Source organism: Channa argus, chromosome 10 (assembly GCF_033026475.1).
Source record: "Channa argus isolate prfri chromosome 10, Channa argus male v1.0, whole genome shotgun sequence".
NCBI lineage: Eukaryota > Metazoa > Chordata > Actinopteri > Anabantiformes > Channidae > Channa > Channa argus.
The window spans coordinates 15,419,430-15,438,862 of record NC_090206.1 but is presented as its reverse complement, the minus strand read 5'-3'; the positions used below and the strand labels follow the sequence as shown (position 1 = coordinate 15,438,862).

At 40.4% G+C, this 19,433-nt stretch overlaps 1 protein-coding gene across 4 annotated transcripts in view; it reads left to right on the top strand.

The window, feature by feature from the left end:
* The window catches only part of tsc22d3 (TSC22 domain family, member 3), a 31,245-nt gene extending 12,695 nt beyond the window's left edge, over positions 1–18,550 (top strand). For 2 of the 4 annotated variants that reach the window (XM_067517798.1, XM_067517797.1), the window contains 2 exons: positions 16,108–16,159; positions 16,855–18,550. In XM_067517798.1, coding sequence (XP_067373899.1) covers positions 16,108–16,159; positions 16,855–17,127 — 325 coding nt within the window. In that variant the 3' untranslated portion in view covers positions 17,128–18,550. Of the gene's footprint in view, positions 1–11,009; positions 11,286–15,344; positions 15,668–16,107; positions 16,160–16,854 lie in introns of those variants that run through there. The other 2 variants (XM_067517799.1, XM_067517800.1) reach the window with 2 other exon arrangements.
* The last annotated feature ends 883 nt before the right edge of the window (positions 18,551–19,433 follow it).

Genomic DNA, 19,433 nt, shown 5'->3' with positions numbered 1-19,433 from the left:
ATGCACAAGAGGCAGAATAAGCATTGTTTAAATTTGGGTTAAAAAGAGCATCCAGTCATTTTCCCAACTGACTTTTAGATTTAACATTCTTCATTTCACACAGGGGTTGGAGCTCTTGATAGGTGAATGTTCTAATGATCCACCTATGCATAGCCTTCTACTACTGAGTGCTCTAAGACAACCCAAGACAAACAGACAACACAAACACTAGCAATTAGTCTGTGCATTTTCCCAGATTTTGTCAATAGAATCATCATTGTGAACTAGAATAAATTTGCTGCTACGTGATCCGTTTAGTGGTTTTAGTGTATTTGTACTCCCTTTTTTTGTTCATGGACCCACTTCCAATCCCTCTGGAGGAAAAGGATGCTATTGTAGCTCATATCAGTGGAACATTCATAGAAACACCCCAATAAAAAACAAAGTCCCTCAGTGTTATTCTATGACAGAGGTTATATAAAAGAGAGGGGATATAAAAAAAAAAAAAACTGAGAAGCAGGACACTTCCTGCTATTCATATTTAAATAGGATTCTAGAAGGAGATATCAGATTCAGACAAGGCAGTACCCTTGAGTGTTTTCTTTTTCTTGCAATATTAAATGACAGTAATATCTAGGCCATCGCACTGAAAACAGCATCGCGGAACACCTCTCCCAGGGCCCGTCTTTCTGGGAGAGTCTCTCATTTTCTGTCATGTTGGCATCTTAAGTGGAATATTAAAACAGATGGAAACAAATGCAATTGTTCAATTTGGATGGTCAACACACAATCAGCATTTTGAGTTTATCCAAGACTATCATTTGGGAGTCCCCAGATTATGAAAAGAACAACCGTCTCGCCTTTCATGTCTAGAACGTATTATTTTTAAATGACATTTCTTTTGCAACATTAGAGTGAGTTTGGAACCAAGCTCACCAGGACTTAGGTTAAGGCCTTAGCATGTTGGTTATGTCAGATGGTGAAAAAAACAAAATCCACTTTGTGTGAGGCCAAAACAATAGAGTACGGCGACTCGAGAAACTGCTGGCCTGCGGTGACAGTCTAAATAGCTCACGGCACCTGCTGTCACAAACACAATGAGACGTGCAGCATGGCAGATTAAAGACTTAGATTCTGCTTATCATCGTGATCCCATGATAAGAGGCTAACAGGTTTTGCAGATGTCTGCACTCTCAGTCCTGCACGATCTCCTACTGAACAGCTTTAGGAAGTGTAGATTTATAAACACAGGTGGGAGTTTGATCTGCATCCCTAGCTTTGAACCCTAGCTATTATTTATCTTTTCAAGACGTATTACGAAATGCTTAACGATAATGTCCTTGCTATCCTGTTCACTGTTGTTATCATTTTAAATGTTACACCTTCAAATGGGTGTTTTGCTGTATCAACAGTTTATCACTGAGATTTTAGACTGGATTTCATCACATTATGTGTGTCAGCATTTTTCAACCCTAGATGAACAAGACTAATGAAAAAGTGATTTTTGTTCTGCTGGTTGCATCAACCCCAAGCCAAAAAATGTTTGTGAAAATGCGGTTTATACTTTGGATTTGGTGTCTTTGCCATATGATAACCTCCTTTTGTCTTTTACAATCACCCCCCCCCACCCCCCCACCCCCCCCCCGCACTTATAAGGCAACCATGTTTTTTTGACAGTTTACCTAAAGAACTGGGAGTACAGCCAAAACCTCGTATCAGAGGAAACTGCCTAACAACAGCTGTAGAAGCCCTCTCCTCTGTTCCTCCCTGTTACTCCTCCCCTTCCTTTTTATTTTTTCACATTTAAATTTTTTTATTTTGCATCTTTCAGTTTTGATGTTTAGTAGCTTTCTACTACGTCTTTCGCACAAAGCAAGGGGCTGTCCTCAGGAGTACAGGCACACTTTGGTGAAAGGTGATTCCATGGATACTTGTTATTGCACTAATTTGCATGTCTGCCTAGTTAATGATTCTGCATCGTTATCCTGTTGATTGTCTTTTCATACAGACACAAGAAACACTATGTATAAGAGTTCACAGTCCCATTCAGCTGCTAAGTGTTCATTTAGCCAAATAATGGCCTTAAAATGTCTTTTATTGGATATCAATGTTTGCAAATCCTGCAATACTTCCTTCATTTTTCTCGCTGTAAGAAGTGTTTTATTTGCCTGAACATAAGTCCCTTATGTGATGCACATTACTAATAGGATATGAATATTCACACACATATGCTGCAGATATGTTCTGCTCCTATGTTTACTATCTTATGTTTTCATATATCTATTCATAACAGGAAGGGGATGTATGGCCAGCATCACCTTTATTTGGCAGCACGGCCTAGACATTGTACAGAGTAAACACAAGAAGATATTGTTTCACAGTGACCCCTCTTACAGTACCTTGCATAGATGCTCATGTAGGTCACAGTTATACATACAGACCGCAGTGGCCTTGTCAGGTGAGCATGTGTAGGGCAACAGCTGTGCACAAGAGAGGTAAGCATGTACCAGACAACATCTAGGAATATGAGGAGACAGGTCAGAGACAGGATAATTACCTTGAGGCGGAGTCAGGGTTAGGTTGTCCTGAAGCATGGCAGTCAGTTAGGATTTACTGCTCAGTGACAGTGAGAAAGGACGGGAGTAACAACTTTTAGAGGTGTGTGCAGCATAGATGGAGAAGAAGTTTCAAGCAAAACCAAACAAAAGAGCCAGATGACACAGAGCAGAGCAAATGACTGTGCACAAGGTGGCAGACAAGACACATTAGTTACATAGTCAAGTCAACCAATACTAGCAAGATGCTTTCAAATACAGTATATGCCTTGCTAATAAAAATAAAGTTGGCAGCTACCTTATAGGCGCCACACTGGGCTCCTTCCTTTGCGGTTGGACTATAATTACAGTCTTACCAAGAAAGAACAGCACAGTTGTTAAACTGGTGTGAAAAAGGCAATCAGTCACAGGCTGGAAAACAAAGATAATGACTTGCTGTTTTTGAGTGCACGTATGTACTCAGTGTGTGGGTGTGTGTCCTGTCAGGAGTTTTCTAGTGGGTGTGAGAATCTGTGAAAATACCCAATTTTCAGTTCTGCAAATCCTGCAAACAGTTCCTCTAGTAGTTTACACCGTACAGCCTGTTTCATTTGTGATTTACCTATTTACACTTATCGAAATGCATCAATTTACTGTCATTGCATAAACCAATACACTGCCGCATGATCTGTGGTGTATTCACATGACCCAGGTTATTTGTCAGGAATAGGGGCAATTGAAAGGTAACTGGCCACATTCTTTAACCATATTGTTAAACACAGCTGCAAGGACTGAATGACATCCAGTGAAGGAACTTAATTGCAGGCAGGAAATATATTAAGATACAGCTCTAGCTGTCTTTGATAAACATGCTGGCGCATATCTGCTTTGTGTGCAATAATTTGGCAATAATAAAACAAAGCCAGATGCCTTTCTCCTATTTCCTGATGCGCTGCAGCCTGCTCGTGTTTTTACAGGGTCAAAGCCAAAGACAGCTCGGGATCTGTATGCTGCTTTTGAGCCCAGTGCCTGAGTGTTTGACCTGCCTAACATCTCCCACTGCCTTCCTCTCTCTAATATCAATTTTAATTAGTTTTGATTTCTTTCCTAAGAACGCATTCAATTGCTTTGAGTTGCACAGTACAAATGCCAGCCTTATTAACAAAGAACTGCATTTTAATCTTTAAACTTTCCCTGTGACATGTGTTTCACCTTGCTGTGCGAGCATAAGGCAGAGAGAACGCACTGCCAGTGGGAAACTTGTCCATCAATGCCAAAACGCTGTCATTTGGGCATGAAGATAAGGTGACAGTGTACTGGCTGCCAAACAGTGCTTACGTGGGCAATTCTGTCCATCTCCAAAACAATAAAGCCCTCTTACGTACGTCTCCTTGCAGAGAGGCCAGATCTGATTAGATATTTTACGTCATCCTCAGACATGATTCATTCAAGCAAATATCAAATGCAGCCATCATAACCTTATTGTTATTTTCTGTGCACTTTTTAGGGGTTTTTACTTTGATTGATGCCAGAAAATTATATTGTCCAATAGAGGTTGCCCATTTTTTCTGAGCTTCTAGCAGCCTCAATCTTGAAATTCCTAGAGCATTTTTTTTCCAACATGTATTTAATCCAGTGTGGAAAGAGCTCCGTCCAACAAAAGGTGCTCAATCTACACGTCCAGACAAAGCTCGAATTTCTGTGCTTATGCATATCCATTTCTGCATCTGTCTGTGTCTACATGTCTTGACGCATATTTGTCCTTTTTTGCATAGGTATTAATCTCACAGTGTTGTTAGTGTCCATGCTTGAATGCACACCTGTACTTGCACTGGAGTGTAATTGTGTGTGGTGCGTGTGAGCAAAACAGACATGGGAGTGTTCTGTGGTTTCATAAGTGAACTTTGAACCTCTTGGCTACACGCTGGAGGCAGGGCAGTTTAGTTTCGATTGTTTACCTTAGCCTTTACACGTTGACTGGAATCACAGTCACTCTTTTGTGCATCTTTGAGTCCAGGAAAATTGCATTTAAAAGCAACAATATCCCTTGTGTACACTGACTGACCCCAAGTTCAGGAGTCACTTCAAGTTGAAGTATTTCCTGTTTGTTTCTGGGAAGAAAGCATGACCTACATTTTATTGACAGTCATCTTGCTCTCTTTAAATTTAAAGAGAATGCTTTATTTTATGAAAGCAGAGGTGAAAGTGAGGCTGAGTTTAAGCGTATTCTCTGTTCTAATCCATAACAGTTGTATTTGTTTGAAAGGCAGCAATGACCCAATGTCAAAAATCAACTTTGCATTTTTAGCATACTCCAGGGTAGTGCCAACATCTATGGATTTTTCAGTAGCTACCACATGACATTGGCTCAAACACTTGCATTCATCACAATGCAGCTTGCTCAATGAGCTGTTGTTAATAGGTGTTTTCAAAGACCCCACTGGAAAAAAGACAAGCATTCATCATTTGTTCAGTTAGAGAAACACTCTGAGCTCAACACAGCCTGAAAAACACACTGCGTTACTGTGTTCACACTATCATGAGGCGTCACCTCATAATATTCCAACCACAAAAAAAAAAGAAAAAAGACTGGCGTCCGTATTCGAGGGGCAGGCTTCTTGGCTCTTTGAAGGCAGGATAGGCTGTGGTTCCTGTAACCTTTCAGTCCAGCACTTCACAGTACTTGATATCACCACAGTATGCTCCCAGTTTATTTGGACCGCACAGCCGCTTTTGATACTGATCCTTCCCTGGCTGAGTCACCTCCTAAAACAGAGCTCTCGTTGCCCTAAATCCTTGCTGAACTGATATCAATAATATGGGCAAAAAAAAATGAATATTCATTTGCAATGTTAAACATCTTATAAATAGAGTAACTCTTAACATAATCTAATAAATGTAACATACATTGCTTTATTAACTACTGTAGAAAGGACACAGACTGAGCCCAGTTTGACCACCTGTTTTTCAAAGGGCTTGTACCACCACATACTGCACTCACTACACAGTTCATGAGAACAGCGGAGACAAGGTGATTCTCAGTTACTCAATTGCTGTACAATAACATACCACTCATAGTGGCTTCAAGTACAGTGTGTTGTATAAACACAATAAACCAACAGTAAAGTGACGCTAAAGATGAAGAATACATCAATATTCTGATGCTGAGCTGTGACGATTATAGCGATTTACTCAAAACTCTTCCAAGCTGGAGGTAATTTAAAAGCATGGCTTCCAGAATGACTTGTTTAAGGATACTGTTCTCTTCTGATGGGCAGAACACTTGTTTAGCCAGCTCTAGCTGTTACTGCAATGCAAAGCGACAAAGATAATCAACTGTGTGCTACTTTGTTCACATATCCAAACTTCTAGTTGCTGTGAGTCAACTGCATTCCCAATTCTGGAGTGACGATTACATGTGAGAAATTTGTTACAGTTCCGTCTTATTAAAGCTCTGTGAAACATATCCTGTACATCTGGCCGTGTCTTCGTCTGCATTGGCCGGTTCTCTGTCAGTGGGGGATCCTCACCATGCAGACAGGCTGAGGAAACATTGTGTACACCATGTTCTCTCAGGCTTCAGCGCTCCTCACTGTTTGCATGTGATCCACACCGTAGCTCTGTGGGACTGCACGGACCTATTGCCCCTGTGCTTTTTGAGACTCCAGGCTTGAATAGCTTTTAATCCGTTATGCTATTTGAAATAGAGATTTATATGTGGTGCTGAATGTACATGACTTCCCTGTTGCACCACTTCACAGCTGCACTTTGAGTTATGTTCCCTTTGGAGAAAAGGTGAAAACGGCCCGTTGATAGTTTTAATACAAGTGCATAGCTATATTCACATTTACATATGAGCACAGCTCATCTAGATGTCTGACTGCACAAATGTGCCTGTAACAATCGGAATCAGTTAAATCACAAACAGGGATACAATCCCTGGAGTGATGTGGACATGGAGAGTGGATCCAGCCTCAATGAGAAATGGCCATAAATGTCCTGTTACTATTCAGGTTCCTGTTTTGACCAACTGCTGAGTAGATTTTATGTGTGTAGATGTTTTATTTTACTGTCTATATAATGTTTATAAATGATACCATTCACAAGTGTGAATGAAGTTTGAATATGTGAACCTCTTATATCAAATAACTTATATCAACAACTATTTCTAGAAGAGGCTTGATGCCACTTCTCCACTGTCTGTATCCACTTTTGGCTGGTTTTCTAAATAAAGTTGCCATTCATATACTTAGAGACTGCATGGAAATGTAATTCTATCATCACACGTTAGATGTACAGCTCATCTGTCTGAGTCAGAGCACGCTGAAAAAGGGAAGATGATTGAATTATGATCAGTCATTCCTGTGGTCTTGTTGAGGAAGAATAGTGTGATTTGTTTGGTTTGCAGAGATCAGTGGAAGGTGGCTTGAACATGTTTTATAGGAAGCTCCAGATATACAGTTGTTAAAAAATATCAAGATGTTTTATGGAATGTATGACATTATGTCATAATGTTGTGACATTATGTAATTTTAAAGTTTATTTACAATAATTTTGTTGCGTGCATGACTTTATTTAACATCATCTGCACATATGTATCTTTTGTAATCTTTACTCACAAATGCCTTTTAAGCTATTACTGCATTTTGGTCTTCTACAATGACCGCCAGTGACCTGTCCCAAATTATCCGTGGGAACTTGAATGTTGCTTCATTGTCATCTTGCAGGTGACAAAGGATTAGTTTTAATGCTCAGCGGAGAAGTCTGCTGGAGTCTGTGGGAACGAGTCAGTGTTTGGATGACACTGACAGCGAGAGTTAGCAGGGTGCTTGTCATCCAGTTAAATCCAGATCAGGGTGACAAGACCAGACGTGCACGAACATGCACAAACGCAAGCGTGGGGCCATCTTTACACATCAACATACACAGGCGAACAAAAACACAAGCAAACACATAAATACACACTAGGGGATAGCTCATCGAGGGCACAACTCCCTCCTGTGCTGTCCCAGTTGTTGGTGACTTGGGTCATACAGCTGTTGGCTCAGCCAGATGCATAGCTGGAAAAAAGATGAGAAAAGCGGGGTGGTGGAAATAGGCAGAAACGATGGGGGACATGGATTGAATGAAGAAGGTTGTAATGATAGAGTGAGGGATCCTTTAGTGAGTGAGGTGGAGTAACAATATTATACTGTTGGTGAGAAGCAGGTGAGAATAAAGAGAATAAACTGTAGTATTAAATACAGCCAAATACTTCACTTTGCGATTTTAAATACATGTCAGTAAAATGACCTATCTGTAATCAAGACACTGCTGTTTCCTAACAAACCAGTTTTTCTAAAAAGCAAAAAATCAAACAAAACACATTTTCGCACATGGTTCGCTAACAGATTCCTCACAGACATCTCCTTTTGCTTTTCATCAACATGCAGAGCCAAAATAAATGATTTTATAATGACTTATTGCTGTCTAGAGTCTGCATTTAGCATATTTTAACCCAACAATTGATAGAGCTAATTAAAATAAAAGCTGCCAACTCAGAGCCAATAGCACATTAGAGCCAGATGAATTGTCCCACTACTCTCCACTACTGTAGTTTAATTTCTCAGCATCACAATGGAAAGATGGTGATGAACTCTGTAACCTTTGGGGTCGTTGGCCCGATCCAGTCAAATGTTTGTCTTTCATAGATGCAATACAATGTGGCAGCATTATCGGTATGTTTTAGATTAAGTCTTTTCAGTATTACTGTTCATACTTTGCATAACCATGCTTCATGAGCCAAATCTTTACAGAAATACACATCATAGATGTATTGGTGCATACTAAGTACACATCTGTAATAACAAAGTGCACTGCTAACACTGCATGGCCAAATGAGTCCACGACCTTTAACCTTTTGTTGAGCAGCTACAGGTCAAAGTTAGCGAGATAACGTAACTGCATTCTAACCCCAGGAATATAATCCCTTATCATTTAGAGCAGACAGTTTGTGTGTGAGTGTGTTTGTGTGTTCTCTTGTGTAAACATGTTTACATTAAACCAAAGATAAGAATCATATAGGCTACAGTCTAGAACATGTTGGTAGTGTTGAAGGGGATGTAAAAAGAATGAATGTGGTTAGACAAGGGTTTGCCATACCGTGACACTCCGTCAACACACTCCCTCAGCTCTGTTTTAGTATTTTCACTGTAAACATCCCCCTCATTAGAACATGGGGTAAATCTTCACATTATGCCCCAAAGCAAAGTGTAACTGAATCACAGCCTGGTCCCAGAGGCTACAGTATGAAGTCCCCAAGCTTGTTACATGCAATAAACTGCACTGCAGCATTTACTACAATACTTCTCATCCTGTTTTGACTGCCATTCGTTCCAATTAGGACTACTGAATATGAACTGTATTTTATTTTGTTTTAACTGAAATTAAATGTAGTCGTTTCTAGTAAGCGAAATAATGAAGTGGACCTTTGTGTTGCATTGAGAAACTGAATCAAGGAAAGCAAGCAACAATACAAATGTTCCAAAGGACAATGGAGGAACTAATGGTTTCAACAGAGTTCCACAAAAAAGCTGAGAAGTACAGATGTGAACAAACACACCTGCTTCTGAGGAAAAAAACACGAGAAGACGTAGTTGTACGTTTCCTATACTTTGCAAATCCTTTCAAATCTTCCTGTGAATAAGTAGAGCTTTCAGTGGCACATGCAACCAACATTTAGTAAAAGTGCTACACACACCTGCTGTGGCTGATGGTTACATACAGGACATAATGTGTGTGAAACCTATAATTCCAATTATACAGGACATAATTGTTATTATGAATTGGAATAACAGCAAAAGTCAGTTGTATTTTATTCTTTACGATTCGTTCATTTGCTTACTTTCTGTATAGATTTTAGCTGGTTTGCAATAGAGTAAAGAAAACAGTACAAAAACTGTAACTAGATGCCACACAGTAGTGTTTCTCCACAGGAAAGTTCTGCTCACCACGATCCTGTCCTATGCTGGAAGTTAAAAGCTCTGAATACACACATGTTTTTGTATATAGAAATATAAGTGCTACATTAACAGAATGAACTGATCGATACATAACAAAAAAAGATTCATCTTTTCAGGTTTTTAGCTCCATGACACACTATGAAGCTCTAGAAAAAAAAAAAAAAAGACATCTAATTTAGTTTTAATGAAGGCTCAATAAAAAGCATTAAATCCATGACTTGCTCCTGACATGATGGGTGTAAACACACCTAATACATGTCATCCATTCCCTCTGCTGATACTGTGCAAGTCCGTTCAGAGGCAGCTGCCCAGGCAAACAGCCCTGAATTAGGAGCGTGAACACTGGCTGTTAGAAACTGAACTGAGGGAACTTGAAATCCCACTGCTGAACGCAAAGAGATACGAAAGGCACCTGACCAAGTTGCAACAGTTATCATTTACACATTCATTGTTTTTTTGCCTGTAAATAACTACTGTAGCACCATGCAGCATACTGCCATTCATTTAACGGTTTCTTGAAGCTTTTAAAAAGTATTCTTTGACATTTACTTCATTGTCTGACAAATTTATTTAATAGTGGTGCAGATAATTACAATATTAAATCCCATCTTATGAAATGCAAAAGTTCTTCAAAAAAGGCAACATGCAGAAACTGGTTTTACATGACTGTCTCCCATATGAAACCACACCTGTCTGCTCATCAGAATCTGTACTTAGCATCAAATGTCAAAACCATATGCCTGCCAACAGAACGGATTAAATGTGAGACTTTTAATACAGAACTATCAAAACAGAAAGCAGCCTGCAATTATACTTGTTGAGAGTTACTTACCCTAGCTGTTACACCTATAACAGCAGCAACAACCCTCCAAACAGAAGTGTATTTATTACACCCTGATAACAACAGAAGCTTGCTGACACTGGCAAAGCCGCCTAATACAAATTTAGGTTCTTAGGGGATTGTGAACATCACATATCTGAAATGATACAGAGAAACCACTGAGCCTCAGGATGACTTTATAATTTTTAAAGAGTTGTGTAACAATTGCTTGTGAAGGGTTACAAAACCATTATATAGAAGTGATCGAACAAGTAAGCAAACAATATGATATCTGTTCTTGTTTGACTGCCTTCATTGTCTTGGGAAGTCTGGTGCCAGATAAGATCATTAGTTTGTTTCACATCATGGAGCACTGGATCAGCCATGTGTTTTATTACACATTACCACTGATTAAATGAGTTACACAGCGAGGCATAATGACTGTTCCCTTCAGGAACAGAAGAGAAATACTTTTTCTTTTGTCTCCAGCAGTGGAGAGATGACACATTTGGCTTTTGTTTTTGTTTTTTCCATTTTCATCGTGACTCTGAGGCCATTGTGTTCCATTGGATTGGAGACACATCATACAAGTGCCAGTCGGAGCATGGCACTCATACGTATGGCTGCACATCCAGAGGTATTGCCAGTGCTCAATTGTCTCTTTGTGCTGCGAGAACACAGTTGGTGAGAGCGAACAACAGCAGAAGGAGGGCTCGTGTTTCTTGAACAGCCCCTTCATTCGGACACCAAGATGGGACATTCTCATACACGTCTCACTGAAGTTGCCCCTCTTGGGGCTAGGCCACCTTCTCCGAGGGCGGTGTGTGCCCACCGCCTGGCCGAACCATCCCAGAGAACCTGCTGTCACTACCACCACCTCAGCTATCCTGAGAGAGTCATGAGCTACTCGCCCCCTTATTCGCCAAGTCTGTTCAAGAGGCCAGATCGGCGGTAAGTGTGGGCCACTGAGAGTTTGACAGAGACAGAGGTGACAAGACAAAAGTTGACTTTGTGTGAGGTAGGATGTGACATGTGTCAGGGATCAATGTGGTTATTTAAGACAGGAGAAGACCGATAACAGCAGCAATGTCTCAGTGCCTGGGTGTGGATATTTATCATAAACACGTTTGGATTACAAGAATCATATGAAGCACCAAACTCCTACCATTTTCATGTTCAAGGAAATGATGCCGCAACCTTACTCCGTTTCATTTTTTGTTTGAGGAGGTGTGATGCTGTTGTAACACATCTCTTTTTTGCTTCATAAACCTTGATGATCGTGTGGTTGAAAGACCACAGATATTTTGGAAATTCCCGTAATAGTGAATTTAGTGCAGTCAAATGGTGTTCGTCAGGCAGAGAATGAAACATCCACCAGCTCTTGGATAACAATGTCAGTAGTGTCAACATCATCTGCATGTACTGCTTGTTTTACGTAGCCTAATACACGCTGTCATGTAATGTTACATGCAATCTAGATGGAGAAATTGCCAGCCTGTTAAATTTATTGAAAACTCTCATGAGAAAGACCAAGGCCACATGTCTATTCGTGGCTCTGTACTGTATATGTGATGTGATAACAATGGTTGCCTCAGGGTGTCCTACTGTTCTGTATTCATTGCTTATAACCAGCCCTGTTGCCCACACTGACAGCTTCTGGCTGCAGTGACAGACCTTTGCTATCTAGAGACACTCTCATACACGCCATGCATTCCTAAATGTGAGAAAGTAAATGGGGTACACATGATAAAAAGGGAGAGAAAATCCACATTTTGACCCAGAATTGACCTTAAACCAACAAATTTGTTGCTGGTGGTTGTGATTTTATCACTAGTGCCTCGTATTGGGTCGAACTGTGCATCTTAAACGTGGGGAGTCAAACCCTCCAAATGCTACTTATAACAAAAGCTTGGGGGCTGTAGCACGTTTAGTCTTCGGTCTTCTTCAGACATCGGTTCAGATGAATCACAGTGTTACATAATGCAGTTGGCTTTTGCACGGGGGACATCTGATGGAAACCATGGCCCATCGCCTAGCTTTAAAGTGACTCACTGAATTTGGCACACGCCAAACATGGTCAGACAGCAAGTGTTCCACAGAAACATGAGACTTAATTTGCGAAAAGAAGTTGGACAGGCAAATAGTACAATTATGTGTTCAGAAACATGCAGGTACAAATCAACTAGAATTGCTTTTTCTGTATGTAAACGTAGTTGATTATTTAAGATTTTGTCGAAGCAGTGATTACAAAGCAAGCAAAGCAGGACAGCTGTGAGTATTCTGGTTTACACTGTCATCATCATATTACATAAGGCTGTATATTGCTGTACATCAGGGGTCACCAACATGGTGCCCAGGTAGCCCGCAAGGACCACATGAGCAGTCTGCAGGCCTGTTTTAAAAATAGCTCACCATTGCACCATTTACCAATTAGCTGTATTTAATTTTTTTGTTGCTATTCTTTTTTAAACCACATTTGATAGTTGTTGTGAGAAATCATTAACATGATCCGTGTCTTCACATAGATGAATATCATTAATTTAATTATTAATAATAACATATAATTAATGGTAAATTGAGCAAATTTGTTATTTCAAAAGTGTGTATTAACCTGGTAGCCCTTTGCATTAATCTGTACCCAAGAGATAGCTCTCAGTTTCAAAAAGGTTGGTGACCCCTGCTGTACATGTACTTGCAGACTAAGTGCAGAAAGGCTAACTGCTGTCTGAAGTTTCTATACGTGTCTCTCAGCTGAGTCACAGGCAATTGGTGTAGCTCTCCTGTTCTAAGCAGGGAAAGGTAATTCACCATCTCCTCAGCACCAGAACAGGTCTGGATATTAAACCTGGCAGATGTACTGTCACAGTACAGAATCTAAGACGACATGCACTATAGGCCCTAATACTCAGTCAGTGTGCTAGCTGCTTAGCCTTGTTAGATCTACCAGAAGTCAACCTTTCCACTTTAATGGACATTTTACATAAAAAGAAAAGCACTTTCAATGCAAACAATATTTTTTGTTTATGGTGTTATAAAAAAATAGAGATAATATTCTTCATAAGATATGGCTGAAAAAAAGTGGATTTTGTTTGATACTGTATATTTGAATAAAATTAAACAAATTGTAGCACAGGACACAAACACTAAGCTGAATTTTAGTAAACGTCCTTTTGACTAGCCCTAGAAAATGTATACATTATGCAACACTGGCTCTCTAATAGAAATTAAATTGGCTCATTGTCCATATTAAGTCAGATAACTGTAACGGACTATAATGCAGCACCTGAGAAGTGCTGCACAACTACATATAAACTATTAAAACCTGTATTTACACCTCAGTGAAAAGAATCTCTATTGCTCAATAACAGCAGTTAGTACAGTTAGTACTCCGTAGAAAGCGCTTTGGACAACACAATAACAGCGGATATGTTTATCTCTGTCTCTTCTGTGATTGGCTTCTACCAGTTGTTTTCTTTTTTAACATTTTGCAGGGGAGTTGCATCACATGTAGTAAATTCAAGTTCAAGGGTCACACACCAAAGAACAGTAGTGTAGCACTACTGTCCACTGAGTGGGTATTGACATTAAATGTAAATATGGTATACATAACAAATACATGTATGTGTTACAAACATATATTTGGCTTTACTAATTTGTATTACACAGATGATAATTAGTCGCAATGTGCTAAAAATTAACAGATAAAATAGGATTGCAACTTATGGAGAGGATGATTATGTAAAGTGTTTAGGGAAAACAACCTTGAAATTCCAGAATTGTTAAAGTATGGTCGCAGTAGCAAGTGTATCGAAAGTTGTTAAATGTTAAACAGTGTCCAGGAACAGAGCCCCAAATTGAACACTGTCCCCGGCGGGTTGGTGTATTATACTGTTTAACCACTAGAGACCAGTAGAGTTCACATACACTGCCCACGGAGGCGAAGGTTGGCTGTTTCTGCAGAAAGCTGTGCAGGACATTATAAAGTGCACTGCAAAGGAACAACAATAATGGCAACGAAACTTCATCTTCATTACAATGTAAGTTGGCCATTAAGAGGACAGTTTGAAGTTGCAAAAATTATCACTTGGCAACAAAAATAATGATACATAATTACTTATAAATTAAACAATCAAATAAATGATACCCTTCATTCTGTTTAGTGATGCATTTAAATATACGTTAGATAAAACCTCGTGCTCTGCGACATATCTGCTGACCAAATCGAGTTTTCATTTCTAGCAACTTTTTAGTGACTTTTTTATGCAGAACTAGTGCGTTTGTAACTGCTCTGTTGGTTGGTCTCATGCTGTTACTTTCAGGACCCGGGGATTTGGGTTTGATGGTTAACTGGAGAAGCCAGGAACCGAGAAGTTCAAAGGCAGGACACAAACAGTGCCGCGTTAAAGTGCTCGTCTTCAAGCATGGTATTTCGAGCAGCGCCTTTGTTTACTGAATAAAGGCTGTTTGTACAGTGGTGCACGAACTGTTTACTTTAAAAGCGAACGTTTTGCATAACAAGTCGTACATTTTTAACCATTTTAATTTAAATTTAGCATAAAAATGCATTTATCAAGTTTCCCCAACAAACAGGTCTACAGTATTTTCTGTAGCATTAATGCATTAACTTAATATAAGGCAATTTATAGTTGTAGGTTGTTCCACTAAATCATGTTTTACTGCCTTATATGTTAAAAACGAAATTTATTTTGCACAGTAAATAAAAGTAAATAAATCACCTGACTAGTCGAATAAAAGCCACAATTTTCACAAAACAGCCTCCCCGTGAATACTTGAGTATGACTATCAGTACGTGACCGAGTGTACTCTGGTTCTTCCTCCGTCACAAATTGAGGGGGGGGGTTGTGGACTTTTTACACCCCTACATGCTGCAGTCAAATACAGTTTTTGTTCTACTGCCCTGGAAGGCATCATGAAAAACCGAGCCACAAGCTCATTTGACTAATATATGCACGCGTCTGCTGACGTCAATGGCAAGCCAGTCAAATAGCGGCCGGCGGCAGAAATAGCATCAGACAGTCGCCAGTAAAAGCCGGCGAAGCTCGCACTCCGACACAGCACCTCGCGCAACCTGCAGCAGCGAGTTAGTGCATCGCAACCCAAGAGCAATCACACCCGGATACACAGTTAGTTGACCACAAAGTCGCAAACGTGGCGAGAAGTATAATCCAAACGAGTCTGGTACTCAACATGAGCACGGAGATGTTCGCCAAAACCCCAATGGAGGTGGCCGTCTACCAGTTGCATAACTTCTCCATCTCGTTCTTCTCCTCACTACTCGGAGGAGACGTTGTGTCAGTCAAACTTGACAACAGGTAATTATACCATAGAGCCGTCGTACGCTTGTTTGATGTTTTGTTTTTTGTTTTTAATCGGGCCGAGTGTGTGACTATTCTAATATTTTAATGAAGGCCGTAAAAGATACTGTAGCCTTTTTGTTTAAAAAAAAAAAAAACCCGGGCAGTGTTAGATTTGACACGGTGTGTTCAGCTGTCCCTGCTGCTGTTTGTCTGGACTTTGAACAAAATACGTGCAGCGAGCCATCTACCGTTTCACTTGGCCACCGCCTCGCGCACTCTGTGCTCCTTACACTCTAACCCTCATGGAACTCCAGCAGCCAGACTAGATGGCTGCAGATGTAGTTTTCTTTTCTGTTTTTTAGACTTTCTCTTTCTCTGTGCTGACGAAGCTCCACTCCACTGAACAGTTTGATAAGTACTTTTTATTTATGGGCTGTTTCTCTTCTCTTTTGCAGTGCCTCTGGTGCTAGCGTTGTAGCCATCGACAATAAGATTGAGCAGGCGATGGTAAGCAGAGATAAACACACACAAACATACCAGACAAACACATGGTTACATGGCATTTAGGTCTTTTGACAGAAAGAGTGTTCAAATCCCCACAGACTCCATAATACACAATGGACATTTCTAAAATGAGCCCATGATTCAATAATATAGATACTAGCAATGACCACTACTGGATCTACAGTGTCCATTACACCCATCAAAACACCTGAAATAAGTGATGTATACATAGTACAGCATTGATCAGTTGTAATTCACTGACCTCCCTAGTTTCCCCACTGCATTCTGCACAAAACTAGGTCTCCATGAATCCACTGGGAAGTGCCTACTGGGTTAAGGCAGGTCACGCTAGTGTGCAGTATTATGTACTTTATTTATGTGACAAATATAGGTGACACAACTTAAGAGACAGGCAGTGTTTTTGAAGCACAGATGTTTATGAAAACACCCATAAGTCAAAATTGTGTAATAGATACTACACTATAGACAGCATATGACAGTTTCGAGTTCTCCATGTAAACATGCACACAGAAAGGAGCAGCACACGTTGTCTCACAGCAAACTGTGCAGGATAAGTTTGTTTATTCTGTCAGCACATGCATCAGTTGTGCAAACCAACAGATCAACCTTACACATTTTATGACTACTGTGTTCCCGGGTCTAAATTTCTCTTGCTCGCCTTGTTGTTGTCACAACAGGATCTCGTCAAGAACCACCTGATGTACGCTGTGCGCGAGGAGGTGGAGATTCTCAAAGAGCAGATCAAAGAGCTGGCAGAGAAGAACAACCAGCTCGAGAGGGAGAACTACCTGCTTAAGAACCTGGCCAGTCCAGAGCAGCTGGAGAAGTTCCAGTCTCGTATCCCGACAGACGTGCTGTTACCCCTGGACAACCAGAATGCCCAAGTGTCACCAGACCAGCAGCAGCAGCCGCAGCAGATCTGCAGCCTCAGCACTGGTTCTGCTGTATAAGTGGCTCTGTCTTGGGGCGGGCAGAGCCACTGTCTCCTTACAATAATGGACCTCCATTTGAATAAAAATGTGTTACTACATCGCTGCCACCGAGAACCCTTCAAAACCATGAAGGCGAAGCATCGGGGAGGAAAATGATCGATGGGACACAATCGAACTGCTGACACTGATAAGCACAAGACTGAACTTAAGACGCTCTGACCGGTGCGGTGCTGTCCTAAGATACCGTCCAACTCTTTGTCGTAGTCTTTTTTTGTAGACAAAAGCGCTAAGAATAGAGAGAGGGCTGACTAGACATCGAGGAGCGCTTGCTTTCAGACAGAGGGGCTTTCCCTGCCTAGCCAAACCCATCCAACAAATACTCTCTGCTCTAGAGAGAGGGTGGTGAGGACGTGTTGTTCGGGCTGGGCCTGCAGGTGCTAACTTGTGAAATGTGAGTAAGGTCTGTTGGTCCCTGCTCACATCGTGGAATCCCATCTGAGACGGTCCTCCAAGTCTCAGTGAGATGAGCCCCATCATGCAGATTTGTCCAATCTCAAAATATGAGTTTTGAGGACTCCCGGCTACGTAATGAGGACTTGAACCCAAAATGCATTACTCATAAGTTCATGTACATTGTTCACGCATAACAATAATCAAGACAATAAGCTAAGGCAAGACAAGTGGAAGTTAATGCACACTAGCTTGTAAGAGCTGGTGACCACTGCAGTAGATTGACCAGCATATACTGTATTAATTCCTGAAATGTAATTTTGTATTGTCTGAAGTTGGGGCTTGCTGCTTGTGGGGGAACTTAATCCTGCTATATTGTCTGTTTTTGTTGGTGATTCTGAACAAAAATAAGTTGTTTGTAAAATGGGAGCAGTGTACAGTCGATATAGATCTGTTTTTGGTATGCTGGAGGGAACAGGCACACCTGAACACCTTATCTGCCTTTCTCACCACAGTAAAGGACTTTAAACTACAATGTACATAAAGTTGAAACATCCTGAGGTAAACAGTGGAGATGTTGAGCCAGCAGATGCCTGCTTTTGTCGCTGCAGACGCACTCCCGATTTTAGCAGCGGGCTTCAGTATCTGGTCTCGTCTATGCTCAAATGCCAACTTGAAAACGACGGCATGACAACAGTGCCTGTCCATAGTAAGAGAACACATTTCCACACTGAGCTCTGTTGTCATTGTTGTTTTTGTAGCCACCAAAGACTTTGCCTTTGTTTTTTTTTTTTACTCTCACAACAGAAGCCAAGCAAACCAGGACCTCGAGTAAAATTTCAGAGGAGTTTTGTTTGAAGCTACTGCTAAAGTTTCTATGTGTTTTGTAAAGATAATGGTGTTGTTGCTGTAAAGTATCCTCAAAAACAGTTTCTTCGCTATTGTGTTTGGATACGACTGCACATTTGCAATAAACCTTATGTTTACATGACACAGTACACTGAGATACTTTGTTTTCTTCACCCCTGGCAGAATACAGGTATTCATACATTTAGAAATGAGATCCTGATCATTTATAACTGCTGTCACAGAATATTGGAAGGAAAGAATGAAACAAACGTCACGGATAATTATTCAGGGATGAATAGTGAATGGGAATTTCCATTGTTTGGACACAAGGATTTGACATATTGTTACTGCCTATCCACTAATACACTTCAGTAATATGAGAATAGTGCTGACACCAGAGTAGATCTGTTTATTACATTTGCTTCGTGGTACGGTTTGGCAGAATAATATATACTGTATGTAAGGGAGACATTTATTTACTGGAATGTATTTAGGAAAAAACTGATGAGACCCGTCTAAAAACACCCAGGGGAATTTTACTTTCTGGTGCTAAAATAAGCACCTTAGTAAAAATCTGTCTATATTGCATTTAATTAAAGTAGCATTGCATTCTTGGAAGTTGGAGCCACTCTGTCATAACACTGTTGAATATTTGCTGAATCCCATTGAGCTTTGTGAGCCTTATTTATGTTTACAAGGTCAGTATGATAGGCATGTGATTTGGAAAATTCAGCACAATGTTGCAGTGTGTAAAGAGGCTCCTATTTTACACAAAGGTACTTGCAGTTTTTCATGCAGGATCTTACTTTATTACTCATCACTGGGAAGTACACAGACTTTTTCCCAAAGTCACAAATGCCGTGATCACTAATGAAAGTAAAATAACAGTAGGTTGCCAGTGGGTCTGAATCTGCCAAAGAAAAAACATGCTTGTCTTAGTAGCATTTTCACTCAGACAGTTTGGCAGCCAGTCAGTTGCAGCCTGTGTGTAATGCGATATGTTGTGGCTTCCCTGGATCAGGCTC